Source organism: Eucyclogobius newberryi, unplaced genomic scaffold (assembly GCF_026437365.1).
Source record: "Eucyclogobius newberryi isolate DKJ021-1_F unplaced genomic scaffold, fEucNew1.0.hap1 SCAF_15, whole genome shotgun sequence".
NCBI lineage: Eukaryota > Metazoa > Chordata > Actinopteri > Gobiiformes > Gobiidae > Eucyclogobius > Eucyclogobius newberryi.
Genome location: NW_027315779.1, coordinates 11,402,433 through 11,424,109, shown reverse-complemented (window position 1 = coordinate 11,424,109; position 21,677 = coordinate 11,402,433). Strand labels below are relative to the sequence as shown.

Below are 21,677 nucleotides of genomic sequence, written 5' to 3'. Positions count from 1 at the left end.
GAGAGGTAGTATGTACAAAGAGAGAAAGGCAATGGCTGTTGACCTCTTGCAGGGTTCAGGTCAGTAGTATGCAAGTTAAAAACATTTTTTGTACAGTAAATAAACTAATAAGACTAAAACTACTTTTTTGGTAGTATTTCAAACAGAATCTAATTGTGTGATGTGTGCACACAAAAAAACACCTAAACTTCCTGGTCAGCCACCAGCAGGCTGGGTAAGAGTGATTTAATTTAGTTGTAATTATGTATTAACATACTGCATTCCTAAAATACCACATAATAATGTTTCTTATTTAATTTTATTATGACAGATTCAATGTGATGATTGTGACCGTTGGTTTCACGGGGAATGCGTTGGAATGTCAGAAGTTGACATCAACAACGCAGACGAAAAAGCATGGAAATGCCTTGTCTGCAACTGAGACAACCACACAACACCAACAAACTTGGCTTTCTCATTTTGTTTCAGAATGTTGTTATTCTGCTGGACACATATTTTCTATTTATTTATTTCTTACCTGTTGCAAACACATTAATAAATATGTATATTTCATCCAGTGCAATTTTATTCTAATGTACTTTCAGGGATTATCAGAATCAGAAATCAGAATAAGAAAAGGTTTATTGCCATTGTAAATGGACAAATTAAAAGGCCAGGAACTTCTTTTGGTGATTTTGATGCAACATACAACCAAGAACAATAATACAAACAGGATGTATAAAATTAAATAGGCCATGCATGAAAGAAAAACAATTTAAATTTAATATAAGATAAAAAAAAAAAAAAGACTTACTATGTACACAAGATTTAAAGTTGACTTTACTTTACAAGTGCAGTGATTGATTAAATCATGGTTAAAATGACAGTGTTTAAGAAGTGTTCCATGAGTCCAACAACAGAGGGAAAGAAACTTCTTGTGGTGGGAGGTTCTGGTCCGGATGGACCGTAGCCTCCTGCCTGAGGGGAGTGGTCTCCTGCTTAAGGACTACTCAAATAGTCCAGGGTGAGAAGGGTCGGTGGTGATCCGACCTGCTCGTCCAAGAGCCCTGAAGACGTACAAGTCTTGCAGAGATGGCAGCGGCAGAAGGAGCAGCAGTTTGTGTACAGGGAGAAGAGCAGTGGAGAAAGTAAAGAGGGTTATGAGAGGTTGAGCCCAAATGAACCTATGGAGAAGCTACATTGTCAGGGGCTTGAGGCCCCCGGTAAGGTCACCCAAGGCAAAGAGGTCCTGGGTGACGGGTCAGACCAAGAGCGGCTCAAGAAGCCCTTTATGCTGAATAACAATGAAAGGCCTGTTATATCGCCCAGATTGGAATTGAAAAAGTAAACTGTGTGTGATACCTGGAGACCACAACTACTATAATCACTTGGATTTGACTTTCTAGGTCAGCTGACTTAGGAGCTATTGAAAAGAATCCTTGATTTTTGACGAAAAATATTCCTTAAAAATCTACAAAGGGTTAATTTGAAAAAGTAAAAGGTGTGCGTGATACCTGGAGACTCAAACTACTATAATAACTTGGGGTTGACTTTCTAGGTTTGCTGACTTTGGAGCTATTGAAAAGAATCCTTGTTTTTTGACGAAAAATATTCCTTAAAAATCTACAAAGGGTTAATTTGAAAAAGTAAAAGGTGTGCGTGATACCTGGAGACCACAACTACTATAATCACTTAGCTTTTACTATCTAGGTTTGCTAACTTAGGAGCTATTGAAAAGAATCCTTGTTTTTTGACTAAAAATATTCCTTTAAAATTAACAAAGGGTTAAATTGAAAAAGTAAAAGGTGTGCGTGATACCTGGAGACCACAACTACTATAATCACTTAGCTTTTACTATCTAGGTTTGCTAACTTAGGAGCTATTGAAAAGAATCCTTGTTTTTTGACTAAAAATATTCCTTTAAAATTAACAAAGGGTTAAATTGAAAAAGTAAAAGGTGTGCGTGATACCTGGAGACCACAACTACTATAATCACTTAGCTTTTACTATCTAGGTTTGCTAACTTAGGTGCTATTGAAAAGAATCCTTGTTTTATGACGAAAAATATTCCTTAAAAATCAACAAAGGGTTAAATTGAAAAAGTAAAAGGTGTGCGTGATACCTGGAGACCACAACTACTATAATCACTTGGGTTTGACTTTCTAGGTCAGCTGACTTAGGAGCTATTGAAGAGAATCCTTGATTTATGACGAAAAATAATCCTTAAAAATCTATAAAGGGTTAAATTGAAAAAGTAAAAGGTGTGCGTGATACCTGGAGACCACAACTACTATAATCACTTGGGTTTGACTTTCTAGGTCAGCTAACTTAGGAGCTATTGAAGCGAATCCTTGATTTTTGACGAAAAATATTCCTTCAAAATCTACAAAGGGTTAATTTGAAAAAGTAAAAGGTGTGCGTGATACCTGGAGACTCAAACTACTATAATAACTTGGGGTTGACTTTCTAGGTTTGCTGACTTTGGAGCTATTGAAAAGAATCCTTGTTTTTTGACGAAAAATATTCCTTAAAAATCTACAAAGGGTTAATTTGAAAAAGTAAAAGGTGTGCGTGATACCTGGAGACCACAACTACTATAATCACTTAGCTTTTACTATCTAGGTTTGCTAACTTAGGAGCTATTGAAAATAATCCTTGTTTTTTGACGAAAAATATTCCTTAAAAATCTACAAAGGGTTAATTTGAAAAAGTAAAAGGTGTGCGTGATACCTGGAGACCACAACTACTATAATCACTTAGCTTTTACTATCTAGGTTTGCTAACTTAGGAGCTATTGAAAAGAATCCTTGTTTTTTGACGAAAAATATTCCTTAAAAATCTACAAAGGGTTAATTTGAAAAAGTAAAAGGTGTGCGTGATACCTGGAGACCACAACTACTATAATCACTTAGCTTTTACTATCTAGGTTTGCTAACTTAGGAGCTATTGAAAAGAATCCTTGTTTTTTGACGAAAAATATTCCTTAAAAATCTACAAAGGGTTAATTTGAAAAAGTAAAAGGTGTGCGTGATACCTGGAGACCACAACTACTATAATCACTTAGCTTTTACTATCTAGGTTTGCTAACTTAGGAGCTATTGAAAAGAATCCTTGTTTTTTGACGAAAAATATTCCTTAAAAATCTACAAAGGGTTAATTTGAAAAAGTAAAAGGTGTGCGTGATACCTGGAGACCACAACTACTATAATCACTTGGGTTTGACTTTCTAGGTCAGCTGACTTAGGAGCTATTGAAGAGAATCCTTGATTTTTGACGAAAAATATTCCTTAAAAATCTACAAAGGGTTAATTTGAAAAAGTAAAAGGTGTGCGTGATACCTGGAGACCACAACTACTTTAATCACTTGGGTTTGACTTTCTAGGTCAGCTGACTTAGGAGCTATTGAAAAGAATCCTTGTTTTTTGACAAAAAATATTCCTTAAAAATCTACAAAGGGTTAATTTGAAAAAGTAAAAGGTGTGCGTGATACCTGGAGACCACAACTACTATAATCACTTGGGTTTGACTTTCTAGGTTTGCTGACTTAGGAGCTATTGAAAAGAATCCTTGTTTTTTGATGAAAAATATTCCTTAAAAATCAACAAAGGGTTAATTTTTCAGCCCAAAAGGACTATTGCATCTAATATTAGCAACTTGGATTCATGCTCTATATATATATATATTTTTTTTTTTTTAAATATAAATACGTTTGATATTTTTTAATAACACATTTTTAAACAAACGGTACTTTAGAGTTTGTCCCTAACTGGCGCACCAAGCGGCACTTCAGCGCGCAGCTCCCTGTGTCGAGCTACTGCAGGCGGGGCACACTCAGAGGAAGCTCCCGCTCTAGTTGCGGAGGCGAATATCCAACGTCCAACGTGAAACTAACTTCACCGCGGTAATTACAGTCCTGTGCCAGCCTCCGCAGCTCGCCAACGTAATCCAACACTGACTCGTTTGGCTTACGACTGCGGGAATCAAACTTGTACCTTTGGACGATTTCACTTGGTTTCGGGTTGAAATGGTTCTTCATCAACAACACCAGTTGCCGATAAGTTTTATCTTTTGGTTTCTCCGGGCTGAGTAGATTCCGCATTAAACTGTACGTAGATGCGCCGACCACACTGAGGAGAATTGCTCTCTGCTTGTCTCCGTTATCAATTTCGTTGGCCTCAAAAAACTGCTCCATTATTTCACAGTATTCTTCCCAGCTTTGATTTTTAGCATCAAACGCTGCTAGAGTGCCAATGGTCGCCATCTTCCATCTTTTTTTTTTCTTTCGCGTTTCTCTCTCCCCTTTCTTTTTTTTCACCAAAAAACAAAATCTTTACCCGTTCAAAGTTCTTTATCCTCGTCGCCAAAAAGATGTTGTATCTTGGCCGAAATAAAGTAGAACAACATCTCAATTTCCGTCGTGTGTTTTAATCTCAACTTTATCACAGGTACATGCGGAGCATCACTTGCTCGCGAACTGGTAACAACATACATACTCAAGGCAAGTGCGCCCTCTATTGGGGAGCACTAATAATGACACTCTATTGCACACAATAACACATTCACATTAAGAGGAGCAGAATACACATACAATTCTCTAGTGCAATATACCATAGTGAGTAATATTATTTTAAAGCCTCTGATGGTTTGAAACACCCACAGGCTGTAGTTCTCCCATCCGCCGCTGCACTTCGCTGTAATAAACCCCTTCCCCCGCACTTCCGCCCCACACCGGAAGCTCTTTTGTTTTGGCTCCGCTGCTCAGTCGGAGGCGCCGCGAACATGTCTGCGGGGGACGTGGAGGACTTCATCCAGCAGAACCGGGCCGTGGCGGAGGAGGTGGAGGCGTTCCGCGGCTACTGGGAGAGCGACAAGCACTGGACGGCGCGGAGGGAGTTCATCCTGCGGAACAAGGGCGACTTCGGACCGGAGCAGCACGACCACCTGCTGGCGCTCTCCATGGTCTGGGCCAACAACGTGTTCATGGGCTGTCGGTCAGGAGCCTTTTCTCTTTCACACACTTCCCACACTTTCACAAACACAGACTGGCAAACTAGCATCAGTGTCGGTTTGTTTTGAAACCAGTTGGACAAAAACACACGTTCATAAAGTAGCGTACTTCCGATCCAAATGCTAATGCTAATAATAAGTAGCAACGTTGACTTTGCAAGGTTAGAAATGTCAGGTTAATTTGTCGTAAAATTGTCTATGAGCTTCACAAAAAGTATAATTTGTGGTAAAATGTTATAGACCCTATCATTGTAAAATTAGAACTAACTGGAGGGGCTGGGCTTTCTTAAAGGAGCTGTAGTCCCGGCTCACTGAGGGTTGCCAGGGGTAACAAGCATTCGGATAAACTAACAAACCCCAAAACAAGTTGCTCTGGTTCCAAGATGAGTACTTTAATAAAGTAAACCCTTAAACTAGTGACTGGTGGTGTCAGGATTATTCGCTCAGCAAGTGTAGAAGCAAAATAAAGTATTTTTAGCTCGATCTATCGCCCAAAAAATAGACTTAAATGTAAAAACCTATTTAATCTGACCGTTTGTGTCATATTTAACTTTCAGAAGGTTCAGTTTGATCAAGCCGCTCACAAACCTGAGGAACAGTAACATTAAATCACGGGAACGACAGATTAATGATTTCACTGTTGTTTCGTCACAGTTTCAGTAAATTGTGATGTTTTTTCTCACAACAATCGTTACTTTGAGATGCACATATTTGTAACAGTAAACCGGTAACTATGCTGCAGAGGAGACGAAGCACAGGTTTAAACACATGCACATGACTCTTTCTGATCCGAGAACCAAAATGTAATTGTAAGAATAAGTCGACAGTAGTTCATGGCATTGACTTGCATTTGGCTCCTTTTAATTCAAATCTTTTCCAGACTAAAAATGCAAAGCCAAATACCAAACTTGGACCTAAAAAACGTCTGAACCCGTTGTGACATGGCACCCCGATGTGAAATATCAGGTGTTTTTGGGTGTGGCAGGTACAGCGAGGAGCTCCTGCAGCAAGTGAAGGAAATGGCAGAGGGCGTGGAGGTGGAGGACGCGCCCGTCTTCAAGACCAGAGACGAGATCATGAAGCAGGTGCGAGTCGCTTTTTCATCTCGAGCTGCGTCGCGTTATGTCCGGGTTATACGTTATTTTATTGACATACAAGTCGTACGGGAGATGAACCATGTTTATCGTCTCTTTTTCTTTGTAATGCGTAATTATTTTAGCTGGAGAGGCTTAAATATTCCACATCGATGACTCATCTTGGTGTTGTTTTTCATCTAATCGCTAAAAACAAAAAAATATATACTTTTTGGAGGCGAAAAGATAATTATTATTTAAGATTAATTTCAGTTCAATATATTCTGTAAAGTGCTTTTTGGCTGGCTGTTACATTAGACCGAAAGCGGCTTTTATCCAGATGTGAACTAAATCTAAATGTATATTACAGCAAATACAGCTTTGACTCTGAATTGTTGTATGTTTTATTCTTTGTTTTGCGTTGCAGGGGCGGTGATGATGGCGAAACAGTTTTATATGGACCGTGTTATGAAAATGAACCGGATTTTATTCCTGCCTCAGAGTTTTACATTTTGTCCGGACAATTAGTCTTAAATGTGCATTTTACATTTTTAACTAAACTGTTTTACTACAACACTTATCTTTGCATGTTTAATAGAAACACATTGACCTGTATTTTTTTTCCATTTTTACATGATTAAATCAGAATTCCTTTGATTTAAAATGCAACGTCTACTTCTGTGTCTGATTCGTCTCGTTTTTTATCATTGCACAACAATCTCTACAGCGGTTAAAATTAAAGGGTTTATACGGCTAAGATCAGTTGTAAACATTCGCCCACTTTTCATGCATTTGAAATATTTCCACTGTTTGTCAAATGTCCGATAATCCCACATTGGTCCATTTGAAAGTCATAATTCAGGACGCGTCGACAGTTCAAAGTCTGAAAAATGTGTTTATTATGTTTATACAGCATATTGGTATAAGTATACATCTCATTCACAAAAGTTTATAACGCATCCCTTCTGCTTATTGGATCTGGTGAAGTGTCACAAACCACAACATGGCTCTGGAAATCACTGAGTTTATTCTTTTAGATATAACGTTTACGACTTTATGGGGAGTGTTCATCTGTAGAAAGGGCAAGATGAAGACATGATTAATATGTCTGCGTTTTAGTAGCTTAAATCTGTAGTTTTAAAAGAAAAAGGGGGGGTGGAAAGACAGGTGCGCATGCAACGGGGGTTGGAAGAAAAACAAAAAAAAGTGTCGCTCAGGTAAATTGACAACTTTAGATAGATTTCTGCGTCTAAAAAATTTGCCTCAATCATTTATTCTGCCAGATTTATTCACCGGAAAGCAAAATTGTGAGGTCAAAATGTGTTTTAAGTTATGTTTTTTTGCTCCATGAAGCAATGGCAGCGATCCTTTAAAACACAATCAAGACGTTTGAGCTTTAAATGAACAAATAGCCTTTTTTCCCCTCTGCGCTTTTTAGAGAAGCTCAAAAGGTTATATTATAGGTCTGTGTGGAGACCGAACCTTTCACACCAAATAAACCAGGACTAAAGCCTTGTTTAGCCCAAGTCCACTTTACCAAACCTGTTCATAGTTTAGTCCCATTGAGTCCAGGTTCAGACCATTTCTGGTTTAGGTCCCGATTCAGTCCAGAGTTTAGACCCAATTTAGACATAATGTATTTAATCAACATTAAGTCCCAGTTTGGACCTTTTTAGTTCTTGTTTAGCGTTTAACCTGGTTTAGTCCCAACTTTTTCCTGACTTATTCTCTGGTCAGTGAACAATGGCCTTGGTCCGGGCCCTTGTGAAACCTGGTTCTCGTTCGGGCCCTTGTGAAACCTGGTTCTCGTTCAGACCAGTTTTGGGCTTGGTTTAGACCCCATGACCTGTGTAAGTTATACAAGTTTAGATCAATAGTCTGTTTAAGGTTTAGGTTCTCGCTGTTTAGTCCTCGTTTAGACCTCAAGAATGTGCAACAGAGACACGTATTTTTGATTTCTCATTTGGACATTGCACCTTTTGAAACTTTTAACGAGCTCACGGACACGCGCTTTTTCTATCTTCTACACTTTTCAAACGTCCCCAGTTGCTTTGACACCGTAAAAGGAAAAAAACAAACAAAAAAACTAAAATTGGAAAACTCGCCAGCCTCAGTCCAGCCAAACAACTTAAAAAGGTATATTACAAATTTGTTAGCAATAACTTATTCACATCATGCAATAAAAAAAAGTAATCTAAATGACAAATAATATCACACGTAGGGGTTCGGGGGGTCCCTCCCTAGCTTTCCTCAACGACGACCAGTTGTTTTAATTTATCTTTTAACGTTTGGTGGATTCGGTGGCACTTGATTTTTCACCGTGAAAAAAAACAACCTAAAATTCAATCAAATTAACTTGATTTGGGTGGTTTTGTATTCAGAATTATTTCACATCAACGAAACAAGTTAAAATCTTACTGAGCAGACGCGTAATAAAAGGTGCACTGTGGAACTTTTCTGGTCCGCCACCCAATCGTCTCCCGGGTGATGTCATCGCTTTGCCTGGAACGTCCCGCGGTTTGGCATCGACTCTAGCATCTGCAGCAGGAACATGCAGCTCGCGGAGACACTCGCGTCATGGCGTGCTGCGGAACGTTCCGGGCAAAGCTGTAACATCTCCACGGAGACGAGAAAGGAACGCTCCGGAAGCGTAACCTTCAAAAACAAGAACGACTACGTCGATATTGGTCTGAAAACAAACTCACGACTCAAATCGAGATCCGCGTTTTGAATGGAGAGTCTAAACGGTGGAGATGTTCCTTTCTGCGGCGCGTGGTCGTCATGGGAGCTGTTGTCATGGGAGTGGTCGTCTTTGCGTTTGGTCGGGGTAAAAATGAGAACATGGGGTGGGTGGGTGTCGTCGGGGGTCTTAGACGTCGACCCAGCTCTGCTCCACGATGGCCGTCACCCGCTTCTCGTACTCGCGCTTGTTCTCCTGGTACAGCTGTGCCGCCTGGCTGTTCGCCGGGCTGTTGGGGTTCGGCTCGTCCAGAAGAGACTGAGGGACAAGAAAGACTGTCAAGAAGAACGTCCTCGGGCTTTGTGGACTTCACAGGATTAAACATGTCTCTAAAGATCTAAGGACGTCACAATGGAAAACGTTAAGACTCTGGGGCGTCAGCCTGAATGTCCTGAGCGACACTAGAGTTAGAATGGACCAAATGGACAAAGACTTGGACTTGAACAAGGAGTGAGTCCTACATGAAAGGAAGTCCTACATGGAAGTGAGTCCTACCTGGATAGAGGTGAGTATGGAGGAGACGTCGTACGTGGGGCTCCAGCGGTTCTGAAGGATGTCTAAACATATACTGCCGTCTGCGTAAACTGAGGACACCATAAATATGTAATTACACTGTTCTGTAGGCTCTTATTTCATCTTTCAAATATTTATTCTAATTCAAACTGTTTATGCTGCCTTTAAATCCAAATTAATCCAGACCGAATTTTTTTGTTTATCAGTTTCAAAGATTGGTTCATATTCGTTGGGTTAAACCTCTTGTAACTGGGAGGTGACCGGTTCGACTCCTGCTCTTACCGTTTGGGTGAAACATTCGGGACACAAACCGCACCGTGGGGGGCTTGTTTGGATACTCCTCTGAAAACTCTATCAGCAGCTTAAATGTTCCTACAGACAAAACACAACGAGGAGAGAGCGAGAGCGAGAGCGAGAGCGAGAGCGAGAGCGAGAGCGAGAGAGAGAGCGAGAGCGAGAGCGAGAGAGAGATTAAAAATAGCCTTTGCCGCAGGTTTGACTCAAACAAAAGACTTTTCTTTTAACGTCGATATTCTGGATGATACTGAAGTAGATGTTTACAACACTATAATTCACATATCTTTACGACTTATTGAGTTTTTCCATATATTCCGGGGAGAAGACGGTGGCACAATCTATCATTTGTATAGTATAAATTACACTTATTGCCTATATTTAATCTTTAAGCAGTCCTCTTTGCCCAGTGTCATTATACAAAAGGGCCACAAAGTGTGATTTTATGATGTCAATGTGGATTTATCACACTATGGAGGAGAGTGCAAGGGATTTTTCAGCAGTTAAACCACCACAATAGAGAAGTTTAATGCCGTAGTGTGGAACATTCCAAGCGGAGACGAGCAAGTGGAGGAAAGAAAAAGCAAATGTTTAACAAAATGAACTCCTTACCGTCTTCAAACGGTGTCCCCACAGGCCTGAAGAAGAAGAGCACATTTATTTAAGTTAAACCTGTAAATCGTGTTTGTCCTACAGTGACAATCCACATCTGAATCTGTCCATCCACGAGATTAACTATTTTAAACTAACTATTATAGCTTTCAAATGGGAAAAAAAGTCTTCAAAATGTTGCATAAACCAGGAAGTTAAAACCTATGAATAGGACTATACTTATATTTTAGTTTTAGACCTTTAGTCGATTAATCTGCCGATGGCGCCCAACGTTTTCATGTCGGCGAATAATTCTGGGGGGATTTTAAAGCGTTTGTATTCAAAAACAGCAGAGGGGAGGAGGCATTTAGTGAGTCACCTTGAGATTCGGGAGTTTAACCTGCATTTTTACAGAGAAATACAGTGTTTTCCTGGCGTTTTCTGTACTAATATTAGTAATTGCGTGCCCTCCTGTGGCCTCGAGGTCTTTGAGTTCCAGATACATGGTCAAATCAGAGCGATACTAGATACAGAATAGTTGAGAGCTTTTGCACAGAGCAGGTCTTTAGTCGACTGAGAATCTTCTTAGTGGAGTTATGCAGTACTGCAGCCCCAATATCATGCTTCAATTATAAAACTTTTCAATCCTAAATCTATTAAACTGCTCTTTGAATCTCACTTTTTGGGTTAAATCCTCTATAATACAAGAGTTATTTATCTTTATCAGTGGATACAATGTAGTATTCAAGTTCAGATATGTTTTGAAGTACAGGTTTAAAAATGTACTTTAAGAGTAAAATGTATTTCACACAGCTTTTGAGAACTGTTAAAGCATTAATTATTATGATCAAAATCACTACATTTATTAGTATTAATAATAATGATAATAATACTAATAATATATTATTATTTATCATTACTTAGTGTTTACATATTCATGTTCCCTCAAAGCTGGGGCTTGAACTCTTAACCTTTCGGCTGGAAAAATAAACCAATTGAAAAGCGCAGTGAAGTAGAAGTAAAAAGTATCCGCCGTAAAGCCACCTCAGCACAGTACAGATACCTAAAGATGTTCCTTGAATTACTTTCCAGCACTAGTAAAGCAGGATCAGCCTCACGATGTCGGGGAGAGGGACGTGCGACTCACCCAAAAATAACAGCATTCCACAGCATGATGTTGTTCTCCGACGGCGCTCCACTCACGCCGGTCGGAGGGTCTTCTTGAAGTCTGAGGAGAGAGAGAAAAGGTTTTAGTGTGGAAAAGGATTGGTCCTTCACGATACGATACGATACATGACGCAGGACTCATGGGGCGATAATATTACAATGTTCTGCAACATGGACACTATTTTAACAGCATTTAAAAATGTATTATTTTGATTATCACAGTGCAAAAAAAACATGCTTTGAGCTCTAAGGCCCTTACCCTAAACAACAATACGGCTAATTTATAGATTTTTAGAGGCTAACAGCCACTAGGGGCGCTCTAGCAGGATGTACAAGTACAGGTATAAGTACAAGCGTATGAGCAGAGCCAGGCGTGGAGGACGACAGACACAGGTGTTCGAGCGGTCTCAGATCCAATCATTGACCAGGCCTTGACCTGCTTCGCTTTTGAGAGCTGACAAGATCGTTTTTAATCATCAAAACACTAAATGATGTCGATGACTTTATCACCAATTTAGTATCACAATACAGTTTTCTAATGCAGCTAATGCAGCTAATACACACTTCTAATACACATTTTTTTACGAAGAGCGAGTCTGGTCACCACACCGCCCCCTGTACCTCGAGCCAAACTCCAACAGAACTGTCAAATCAAGTTGGTTTATTTCAGTGATGCATACATAACAGGAGCCAATTGATCTATTATTTAGAACAAAAATCAAACATGTTTTTCAGTCCCCCAGACATGCAAATATATCACGATATTACAAATTTCATATCATCCCCTGTATAATCACAATATATCACCAGCACGTATGGGCTCATTTTACATCGCACTGCTTAGAAACAGTGAGGTAGGAAGCTATGGTGCATACAAATGAAGACGGGGTAGATAGCTGTGACGGACGGAGCAGGAGGCAGTGATCTGAATTAAACTCCTGTCTGCAGCACGATTATGAGTCCAAACACGCAGCAACACACAGTCACACACACGGCTCAACAGGAACCTGATCTACAGCCGTTTAGACAGACTTAAGACCCCCTGCATTTGAGCTGGGAGCACAGCACACACAACCCTCACCTGGAATGAACAATGTACACACACAACCCTAACCTGGAATGAACAATGTACACACACAACCCTCACCTGGAATGAACAATGTACACACACAACCCTCACCTGGAATGAACAATGTACACACACAACCCTAACCTGGAATGAACAATGTACACACACAACCCTCACCTGGAATGAACAATGTACACACACAACCCTAACCTGGAATGAACAATGTACACACACAACCCTAACCTGGAATGAACAATGTACACACACAACCCTCACCTGGAATGAACCCAATTTTATATTCCAGGAGAGGGTTGTAGCTAGAGGGACTCATGGAGGAACCCATGGAGGAACCCATGGAGAGACCCATGGAGAGACCCATGGAGGGGACCCATGGAGGGACCCATGGAGGGACCGGAGACGGCTGGGCTCGATGTACATGTTTTGGTGAATTTAACCAATACGACATTGTAAAACTAAAGTAACGTCTCAAAACTACCGGCTGTGCTGGTCTGTTAAAAAGGGCAGTGTGACGCACTAAACGAATACTTTTACAATCAACTTGCTGCAAATATTACAGAGAAACCTCTTAATTACCTTGGCTAAGATTACACAAATATGCTACAATAATACACAATAGGGAACTGAAAGTGAACGGTTTCTTTGCCACACAAATATCTGCACATTTCTCTCGTGCTCTCGGCTCAGGCACAAGTTTCATGTTTTGTTCCGTGTAAATTTCACAAGAGGAATCTGACTATTATTACATCGTTTCTCCTGAGACTAGTGAAAAGGACATTTCACTTCTGTCATTGCAAAGCGGTCTTTCTTAGTGTGTTGTATACCGTTAATTAACGATTATATAATCGTCAAAAACAGCCAGATAAAAACATTACATTTAGATGCATTTCTTGGACTATAAGTCGCACCTTTTTTCATAGTTTTGGTCAGGGTGCAACTTATACTCTGGAGCGGCTTAAGTGATATTATTTGTTATTTTCACACTTGCAACCGCATTTCATGGGTTTTTTTTGCTGGTGCGACACTAATTATTTTCACACACACACACACACACACACACACACACACACACACACACACACACACACACACACACACACACACACACACACACACACACACACACACACACACACACACACACACACACACACACACACACACACACACACACACACACACACACACACACACACACACACACACACACACACACACACACACACACACACACACACACACACACACACACACACACACACACACACACACACACACACACACACACACACACACACACACACACACACACACACACACACACACACACACACACACACACACACACACACACACACACACACACACACACACACACACACACACACACACACACACACACACACACACACACACACACACACACACACACACACACACACACACACACACACACACACACACACACACACACACACACACACACACACACACACACACACACACACACACACACACACACACACACACACACACACACACACACACACACACACACACACACACACACACACACACACACACACACACACACACACACACACACACACACACACACACACACACACACACACACACACACACACACACACACACACACACACACACACACACACACACACACACACACACACACACACACACACACACACACACACACACACACACACACACACACACACACACACACACACACACACACACACACACACACACACACACACACACACACACACACACACACACACACACACACACACACACACACACACACACACACACACACACACACACACACACACACACACACACACACACACACACACACACACACACACACACACACACACACACACACACACACACACACACACACACACACACACACACACACACACACACACCTCGTGGGGATAGATTCGGCCAATGTCACACTGTGGGACATTCTAAGCAATAACATATCCACGGAGACACAGGAAAGAGGAGGACAACCCCAGAAAATGGCAATTAATACCAAACAGTTTTATCCTGCAGCGCTCAGTCTGTTTATTTCAGGAGCTTTATCCGAGACGCAAACAGGCCAAGATTAACATCCCGAGAGTGATCCCAGTGACTCAGACAATGGACTCTATTTAAAGCAGATCTTTGCTCACACAATGACATCACGAGTGCATCGTTTAGAGCCACGGCCAGAGTAGAGATGGAGCGCCGCCACGTTCATACTCCCACCAACTGACGACCGAAAATCTCAGAATTCTGGGAAATACGGTAAAAACGGTGCAAAAATGATCGATTCTAGTGTCTCCATTTGCCTTCACAACAAAGCAGCTCTATATCATTTCACGTGTCAGCCTTTTCTAAAATAATAACGCTACTGGGTGAGTTTCAAACCTGTGTTTTTAATGAATTGAGCTTTGGAGCAAATCAAAATGAGTTTAAAAGCGATAGAAATCTGGGCAAAACATTCATTTTCACTCTTCCAATTTCCATCCCTGACCGGCAGTTTGAAGAGTGGAATAAATCAACCTCAATCTTGTGTGGCAAGGCAAAAAAAACTCGCATCCAATTCAAAACGCTATAATTATGAAAAGAAAAAAGGAGGTTAGGGTTTGTCTCGTCTAAAAAAAATGACCATTTCAGATCAAATCAGATCGTTGCTCTACTGCTGAATACAAAGCTCAATGGAAACATATTGAGAGTAATGTTGTGCCGGTGGTTCCTGTGCAGGCTTTACTGGCAGATGACAAACGGTTGTCATTTGCTTACGACCCGGAAAGAACTAATCAAAAACATTTAACCTAGACAAAGATGTTGAAATCTTAAATTGGCATTTGATCAAAGTATTGCACATGACAGCACAGACCAAAAAAAAAAGGTTTTCTACCAGATTGTAAAAGAAAATCACATGTAAAGCTTTGATATGTTGAAAGAATCCTTTGACTTGGAAAAACAGGACTTTAATAACTATTGCAACAAAGAAATTAAACTAAGCAACAACCACCATAGCCCTTTGACTAAAATATGTATTAAAGCTTATAAACCAGACATTCAAGGGGGATAATATCTAAATTATATACATGTTTTAACAATTTGGGCCACAATACCAAATCACATAAAAAATAAAGAGAGGGTCATTTTATTTTGACGGACAAAGAATGGGAATATGCGTACGTCCCAGTTGAGGACAACAGAACATTTAGCACTTATTTTGTCTGGAGTTCACAACTGGAAGAAGGATTAGGTTGTATGGATGCGCCCAGGCGGACAACTAAATGTCTCTCCATTCTTTATCAAACAAACCCTGTGGTCAAGACACTTATGAACATGTTCTGAAACACATGGAGTCTTGTGTTCGTTTAAAAGTTCAAATTCCACTTAGACTTGTAACAATGCTTCAGGCCAGGGCGTATTTGAAATGTGCACGGTTTAGAAAGCTTGATTTTAAACAAAAACGCACAAACCACGGTAGGTTCTTTGTGTCTTTGATAGTCCACCAATTTCTTTTAGTTGGTTAATTATTTCATTTTGATGAAATTTAACAGCAAAAAAGGAGAACACGTGGAGTTACTGTAGTTGAAGATTTGGAAGTGGATCATGGGTTTAACTCTGCCATTTACATAAGAAATAACAGTGAGAATTATTTTTCTCCATTAGATAAAACTGGCGGAAGCTGTAGTTTAAAAAAACAAAACAGTGCTACAATTACAGCAGAAATATTTAAAAAAAAATTAAAAAGGGCCAAAATTGGGAACTCTTTGCAAAAATGTATTTACTACAAATGTCATACTCTTGAGTTGCGTCTCATGGAAATTGAGTCTCGTCCCAGCCCTGATACAAACAGCTCTACGTTCATTTATGGGTAAATAGTTGTTCTTGAATGAACTCTCATGCAGTCGTGGTCTTGAGAGTGCAGTTTGGGTCATATTCCGACTCACTTTTTGTCTTAATCAATCGGCAGGGCACGTTTTTAGTTAATTACGGCCCACTAATACTGCACGAGGCCTTTCTTTGGCCAACCAAGAATTTCAATAATCAGCCCTAAACATCACAAAATTGACACCATGACCAATGACCAATTCCTCTATTATGTGAGCAGTATTTGGGAATCGAACCTTCTGAAAGATGAAACTTATTTTAGCCTCTAAAATAGTCGTGGCTGTTAGTCATTGGGATTCAATTGTGACCTGCATAAACACAATTATTGATTAACTGAATCATCTGGACATTCATCTTGCATCAGTAGCCAGTTTGTGGAGCAGGTTGGAGCAGATTTAGATGGAGCTTAGCGCACTCCTGACGTGGATCCAGGTGCAGGAGACGGCGTGAACTTGGATTCCTCCTTAAGCCCAGAACAGCAGACCGACCGACCGACCCAGTGCAATTAACCTCGTTTACAAAAGCGCCTCTCAACCCACAAAAGAGGCTCGAGAATCAGACATCTCCCTCTAGTTGATGTCATAAAGAAGAAGCAGACTTTTAAAAAGGGAAGAAATTAGCACATTTGAATAATTTGCATGAACAACATACAGCATGAGCGCTCCGCAGCAAAAGGATGTGTGAGCAGGCAGCGCGTTACTGTAGGGACAGTGTCCACAAACTGCTCAACAAAGAACAACCCAAACTTCGTGCTCAAGCAAGCCGCGACCAGCCCAACCCTGTAGCTCGTCAGGACAGCGAGTCCGCAACGGCAGCACAGTCCGGAAATAGCGGCGCTCAGCCCGGTGGAATCAACGGGCTCGTCCGCTGGATAGTCACCAAGATGAGCAACAACAAGAACGCCACCTCCCGGGAGTACGCCGCCAGTAAGGAAGAGGAGTCCGTGGCCCAGGAGCAGTTCTTCGCCAAGGAGGGGCGTCTGTGATTTTAGATGCAAGTAGATCATCCCGTCAGAGATGTGCGGACTAGACAGGGCAGTGCGCGCTTACGCACGGACTTAGTGAACGACTGTAGAGTTTTGTAACGTCCCGTCGGTTTCCGTTGTGCAGTTAATGACTTCATGCACTTTATAGTTTATCTTTACGAATATTGCGCAGAGTATGATGAAGCGCCGCGGGACCGATATTCGCTACGGCCTATTCTTCTCGACTCATTGTCACCATCGAAGGAGATAAACACATCTACAACAACGCAGTATATTATTAGTGTATTTAGTTTTATTGTGCCTTCTGAAGAGATCCTCTCAAGCATGTCTCCAGAATTTGTGTTCCGTGGATGAAAATTTACTGTAAAAATTGACAAAAAATAAAATCTTTTAATGTCCAAAAATAGTTTATTGGCTGGACTTATTTTGTTGTCATTTTGTTTCATTTGAGATTAATCTTACTGTGCTAAATCTTAAAACATCTGATAATACTATAGTTCTCTTTATAAAAAGGAAAGAGGCACTTTACATTTCACAAGTGCAACAAAAAAAAACTCATATCTTTATAATGAAGGAACATCGTTAAAATCTCACATAGACATTGGTTTAGAACATAGGGCTTTATTATGATGTTTTAGTCATGTCCAATTCTCATAATAAACATGTATTGTGTAAGCTCAGAGTTGAGTTTTGATTAGTCAAGTAAAACCAAAACAAAGTCACACTATCACGTGGACGTGCGTCACAAGCAAAATTGTGTAATAAATAGTTTGACAATAACAAAAGCAACAACACAGTGCAATTGTAACAGCATGTCGTACATTCATTTAGAGTGAATCATAAATCATGTTTCCTAGTTTAGACCTTGTTCAATCCTAGTTTAGACCTGGTTCAACCCTAGTTTAGACCTGGTTTCAACCCTAGTTTAGACCTGGTTCAACCCTAGTTTAGACCTGGTTCAACCCTAGTTTAGACCTGGTTCAACCCTAGTTTAGACCTGGTTCAACCCTAGTTTAGACCTGGTTTCAACCCTAGTTTAGACCTGGTTCAACCCTAGTTTAGACCTGGTTCAACCCTAGTTTAGACCTGGTTCAACCCTAGTTTAGACCTGGTTCAACCCTAGTTTAGACCTGGTTCAACCCTAGTTTAGACCTGGTTCAACCCTAGTTTAGACCTGGTTCAATCCTAGTTCAGACCTGGTATTAGTCCAACTTTTGACCTGGTTTGTATCTGGTGTTTTTTCTTTGTTTAAAATCAAGACTCAGTTCACATTTTAAACATTTCCAGGGGCAATGACATTTGCCGAAGACCGAATTATGACCGAAATATGACTGAACATGATTGTTGAGGTCTAAACTACAGGATTTGCCCGTTACATGCAGAATAAGACTCCGTGGAGATGGAACATTTAGCTCTGACAGTTGTTTGAAAGCAATTAAATATCCCACACTGTACTGAGTTAGTAAGTTTTGAGGTTTTAAATGAACTAAATTTGCTGATCCAGTAAAGCAGCATTATTTGTGTTCTCGCTTGGCGCCTGGCGAGTAGAGTTACCGACACCGTATCCAGCTTAAACGAACCGATGACATGGCAACTGTTGTCCTGGAGCTATGTAGACTGTCTGCAAAATTATGAAATCAAGTAGAACAATGACATCACCGCTTTTTGCCACCAAGCACAAGATGTTAAGTAAAGTTCCTCTCGTCTAGAGCTGAGGACTCATTTGTAGCTCGACTTTCCTGTTTTTCAGTTGTGCCTGGTCAGTCCAAATCATCTAGAATCGTTTGCATTCGTTTGTTTTTGTTAACGTGCAAATCCAAACTCATCCTCTTTAGCTTCTGTGATCTGAATAACTTTTACCTTCTTTGCTGTGCACAAATTGCTTCTACCATGGCTTAAGTCGGTTCATGGATTTCAGCTTCCAGTCATTACATTTTACGGACTTTAGCCTTTTGACTTCATTTCTCATCACTCTGAAAGGCTCGACTGTTGCGGCTGCTTCGATCTTGCGGAAAGCCACGACTAGACATTCAAGACGTCAAGAACTGAACTCAACGGTCACCTGACGGAGAGGGGCGAGGCAGGGCTGTGCTTGGTCCCCCCTCCTGTGTGCTTTATGCTTGGAAATGCACTAAAGCCGAGCCCAGCGGCAAATGAAAATGAGTGGAAAGAGCGTCTGGGCTAAAACGTTCCATTTTTAGGAGCGAGAGCTGCACAAAAAATGGCAACGGCGAGGCACATGGTCATACTTCTGCCTAAACACCAAAAGTATAATGTGAAGAAATGCAGACACAAACTACTTTTACACTTAAAACCAAAGCAGGATCAAACATAAATGACCGCTCGCCATGTTAACCACCCCTCTTCCTCATTTCCTCTCGTGTCTGACACAGGTCCATGGGAAGTTTGTCCAAATTCTTCACCTCTGTCCGGAACATTGTCAATTTTCACATACTTTCATTTTCGACTGCGTATGTAAGATTATACAATTAACTTTCACAGTCCAAGAGCAAAATGGGGGCAGTTTTAACAGTTAGCAGCCAAACTAAAGTAAATTAACTAAATGAAGACACATGTCGGCGTCATCCCTCATTCGTCCAGGACTGTTGCAATGTAGAAAAAGATTCCGTTGTCGACATCCAGACTGTTTTTTTTAGAAACATTTTGCTTTTCTAAAAACACAGTAGAGATGATGACAACGGACTCTTTTTTTCCAACAATAAATGAAGAGAACACAACACATGATTCTTGAGACATAGCAGACATCTTTGAAGGGGAAAAACATACACAATCTGGACCAAAACATGAGGAGGCTCAAGTCCCAAGACACTCACAAGATTGTGCAACATCTGTCACCATGTGTGCCCAAACATCACAGCAACATAAACAAGTCACAGTTAAAGCATGTTTAAAAAGGAATAATAACAAACTAACTGTGTGCATGCAGTGGAATGTCAATAGAAACAAACAGTGTCGAGTTAAATATGGAAGATTAGGAGCAGGAGTGACGATTTCACACAGTTATCTTTTGTGTGCCTGCCATTTCTGCTTAGGTCATGGAATCCACTGTATCCCAAGGGTGGGTTTTATAGCAACAAAAAACCCGCACATTACACGGAATCCGTCCCGCAATTTCACCTCGAATGCACATGAAACGTAACATGTTTGTAAGGACGCGGCTGATAAGTGCACTTTAAAACAGGAGTGCGCCGCAGAGACGAGCCTTTGTCACAAACCCGAGCGCAAACACTACACAAAACGCGCACAAATCCCCGTGACATCCGCACCGCAGACGAGCCAAAGCGGCGTGCGTGCGACACAAACGCGTGATTTCACATTTGAAGCGCGTTCGGCGGTGGATTCGAGGCGTTTTGCGGGCGGCATCTGCAGCGGCGGCTAGGCTAGTGCTAGGCTAATGCTAAGCTAACCGCTGCTAACAAACACAAACAGATCCGCGGAAGGAATGTCAAAATGCGTCGGTTTTACCTTTTAAAATCCCGCATAAGTCGACGTCTGGCCGGGGTCGACATGGTGCGCGCTGTATTTAAAGAAACTAAAGAGGGACTTAGGCGTGTCCGAAGCGCCCACAAATCGCTGTTTTTGTTGGCGTTTTTCGATCCGTTCTTCCCTTCCCTTCCGCCACCGCCGCGGCACAGCGCTTCTCTTCTCCCCCGAAACACCTCGCCAACCTGGGCTTAGCTGCTCGTGGTGACGTCGGTGCAGTGGACGTACAACCCCTTTTATGACACTCGCGCCGCTTTCTACAGAGCTTTGAGGGAATAATGTGGTTTAAAAGCTTTGATATTTTTGTGGAATAATAAGCAGAATGTAAATGTGGCAGATTCTGTCTCTGTTTAGGCATAAACGTATCCAATAGCCATAAAACAACAGCATATCCAATATAAGTAAATCAAATGAACCACAAAACAAAGGCAGCTAAAATAAAGAATGAAGTAAAAACAAATATAGCATGACGTGGTCAGGATTTCGAGGCTTGGCGATTTGTTGCTATGGTAACAAAAGCCCAAACAAACAAAACTAAGGAGCTCTGAGGTTCCAAACTTTTCGACTAGTTTAATCCTGAGCTCTAACTCTTTCACGTGGATATTTGGACTGCACAGTTGTGGGAGAAGTCCTCAAATTTAAGTCTGTTAGCTTGTTTTTCTAATTATGACTTAGTTTGGTGGTGTAGAACTTGTGGTAAATATTTATCATAGATTTATTTTTGTTGAGTCGCAGTTTATGAAGAAAAATAAGAGTTTAACATTACAGGAAGTAGTGCTGAGTTCTACAACAGAATCCCTC

General features: G+C 40.9%; 2 protein-coding genes across 2 annotated transcripts; one reads left to right on the top strand and one right to left on the bottom strand.

Moving 5' to 3' along the window:
* The first annotated feature begins 4,699 nt into the window (after window positions 1-4,699).
* On the top strand, window positions 4,700-6,495 carry cdkn2aipnl (CDKN2A interacting protein N-terminal like). Its single transcript, XM_072445654.1, has 3 exons — window positions 4,700-4,970; window positions 5,972-6,110; window positions 6,487-6,495. The coding sequence occupies exons 1-3, from the start codon at window positions 4,759-4,761 to the stop codon at window positions 6,493-6,495; spliced, it is 360 nt and encodes a 119-aa protein (XP_072301755.1). The 5' UTR covers window positions 4,700-4,758.
* Window positions 6,496-6,934: 439 nt separating this feature from the next.
* On the bottom strand, window positions 6,935-21,115 carry ube2b (ubiquitin-conjugating enzyme E2B (RAD6 homolog)). Its single transcript, XM_072446032.1, has 6 exons — window positions 20,859-21,115; window positions 11,345-11,425; window positions 10,219-10,244; window positions 9,595-9,684; window positions 9,295-9,383; window positions 6,935-9,057 (listed from the first exon to the last, which is right to left on the bottom strand). The coding sequence occupies exons 1-6, from the start codon at window positions 20,900-20,902 to the stop codon at window positions 8,929-8,931; spliced, it is 459 nt and encodes a 152-aa protein (XP_072302133.1). The 5' UTR covers window positions 20,903-21,115; the 3' UTR covers window positions 6,935-8,928.
* Between the last annotated feature and the right edge of the window lie 562 nt (window positions 21,116-21,677).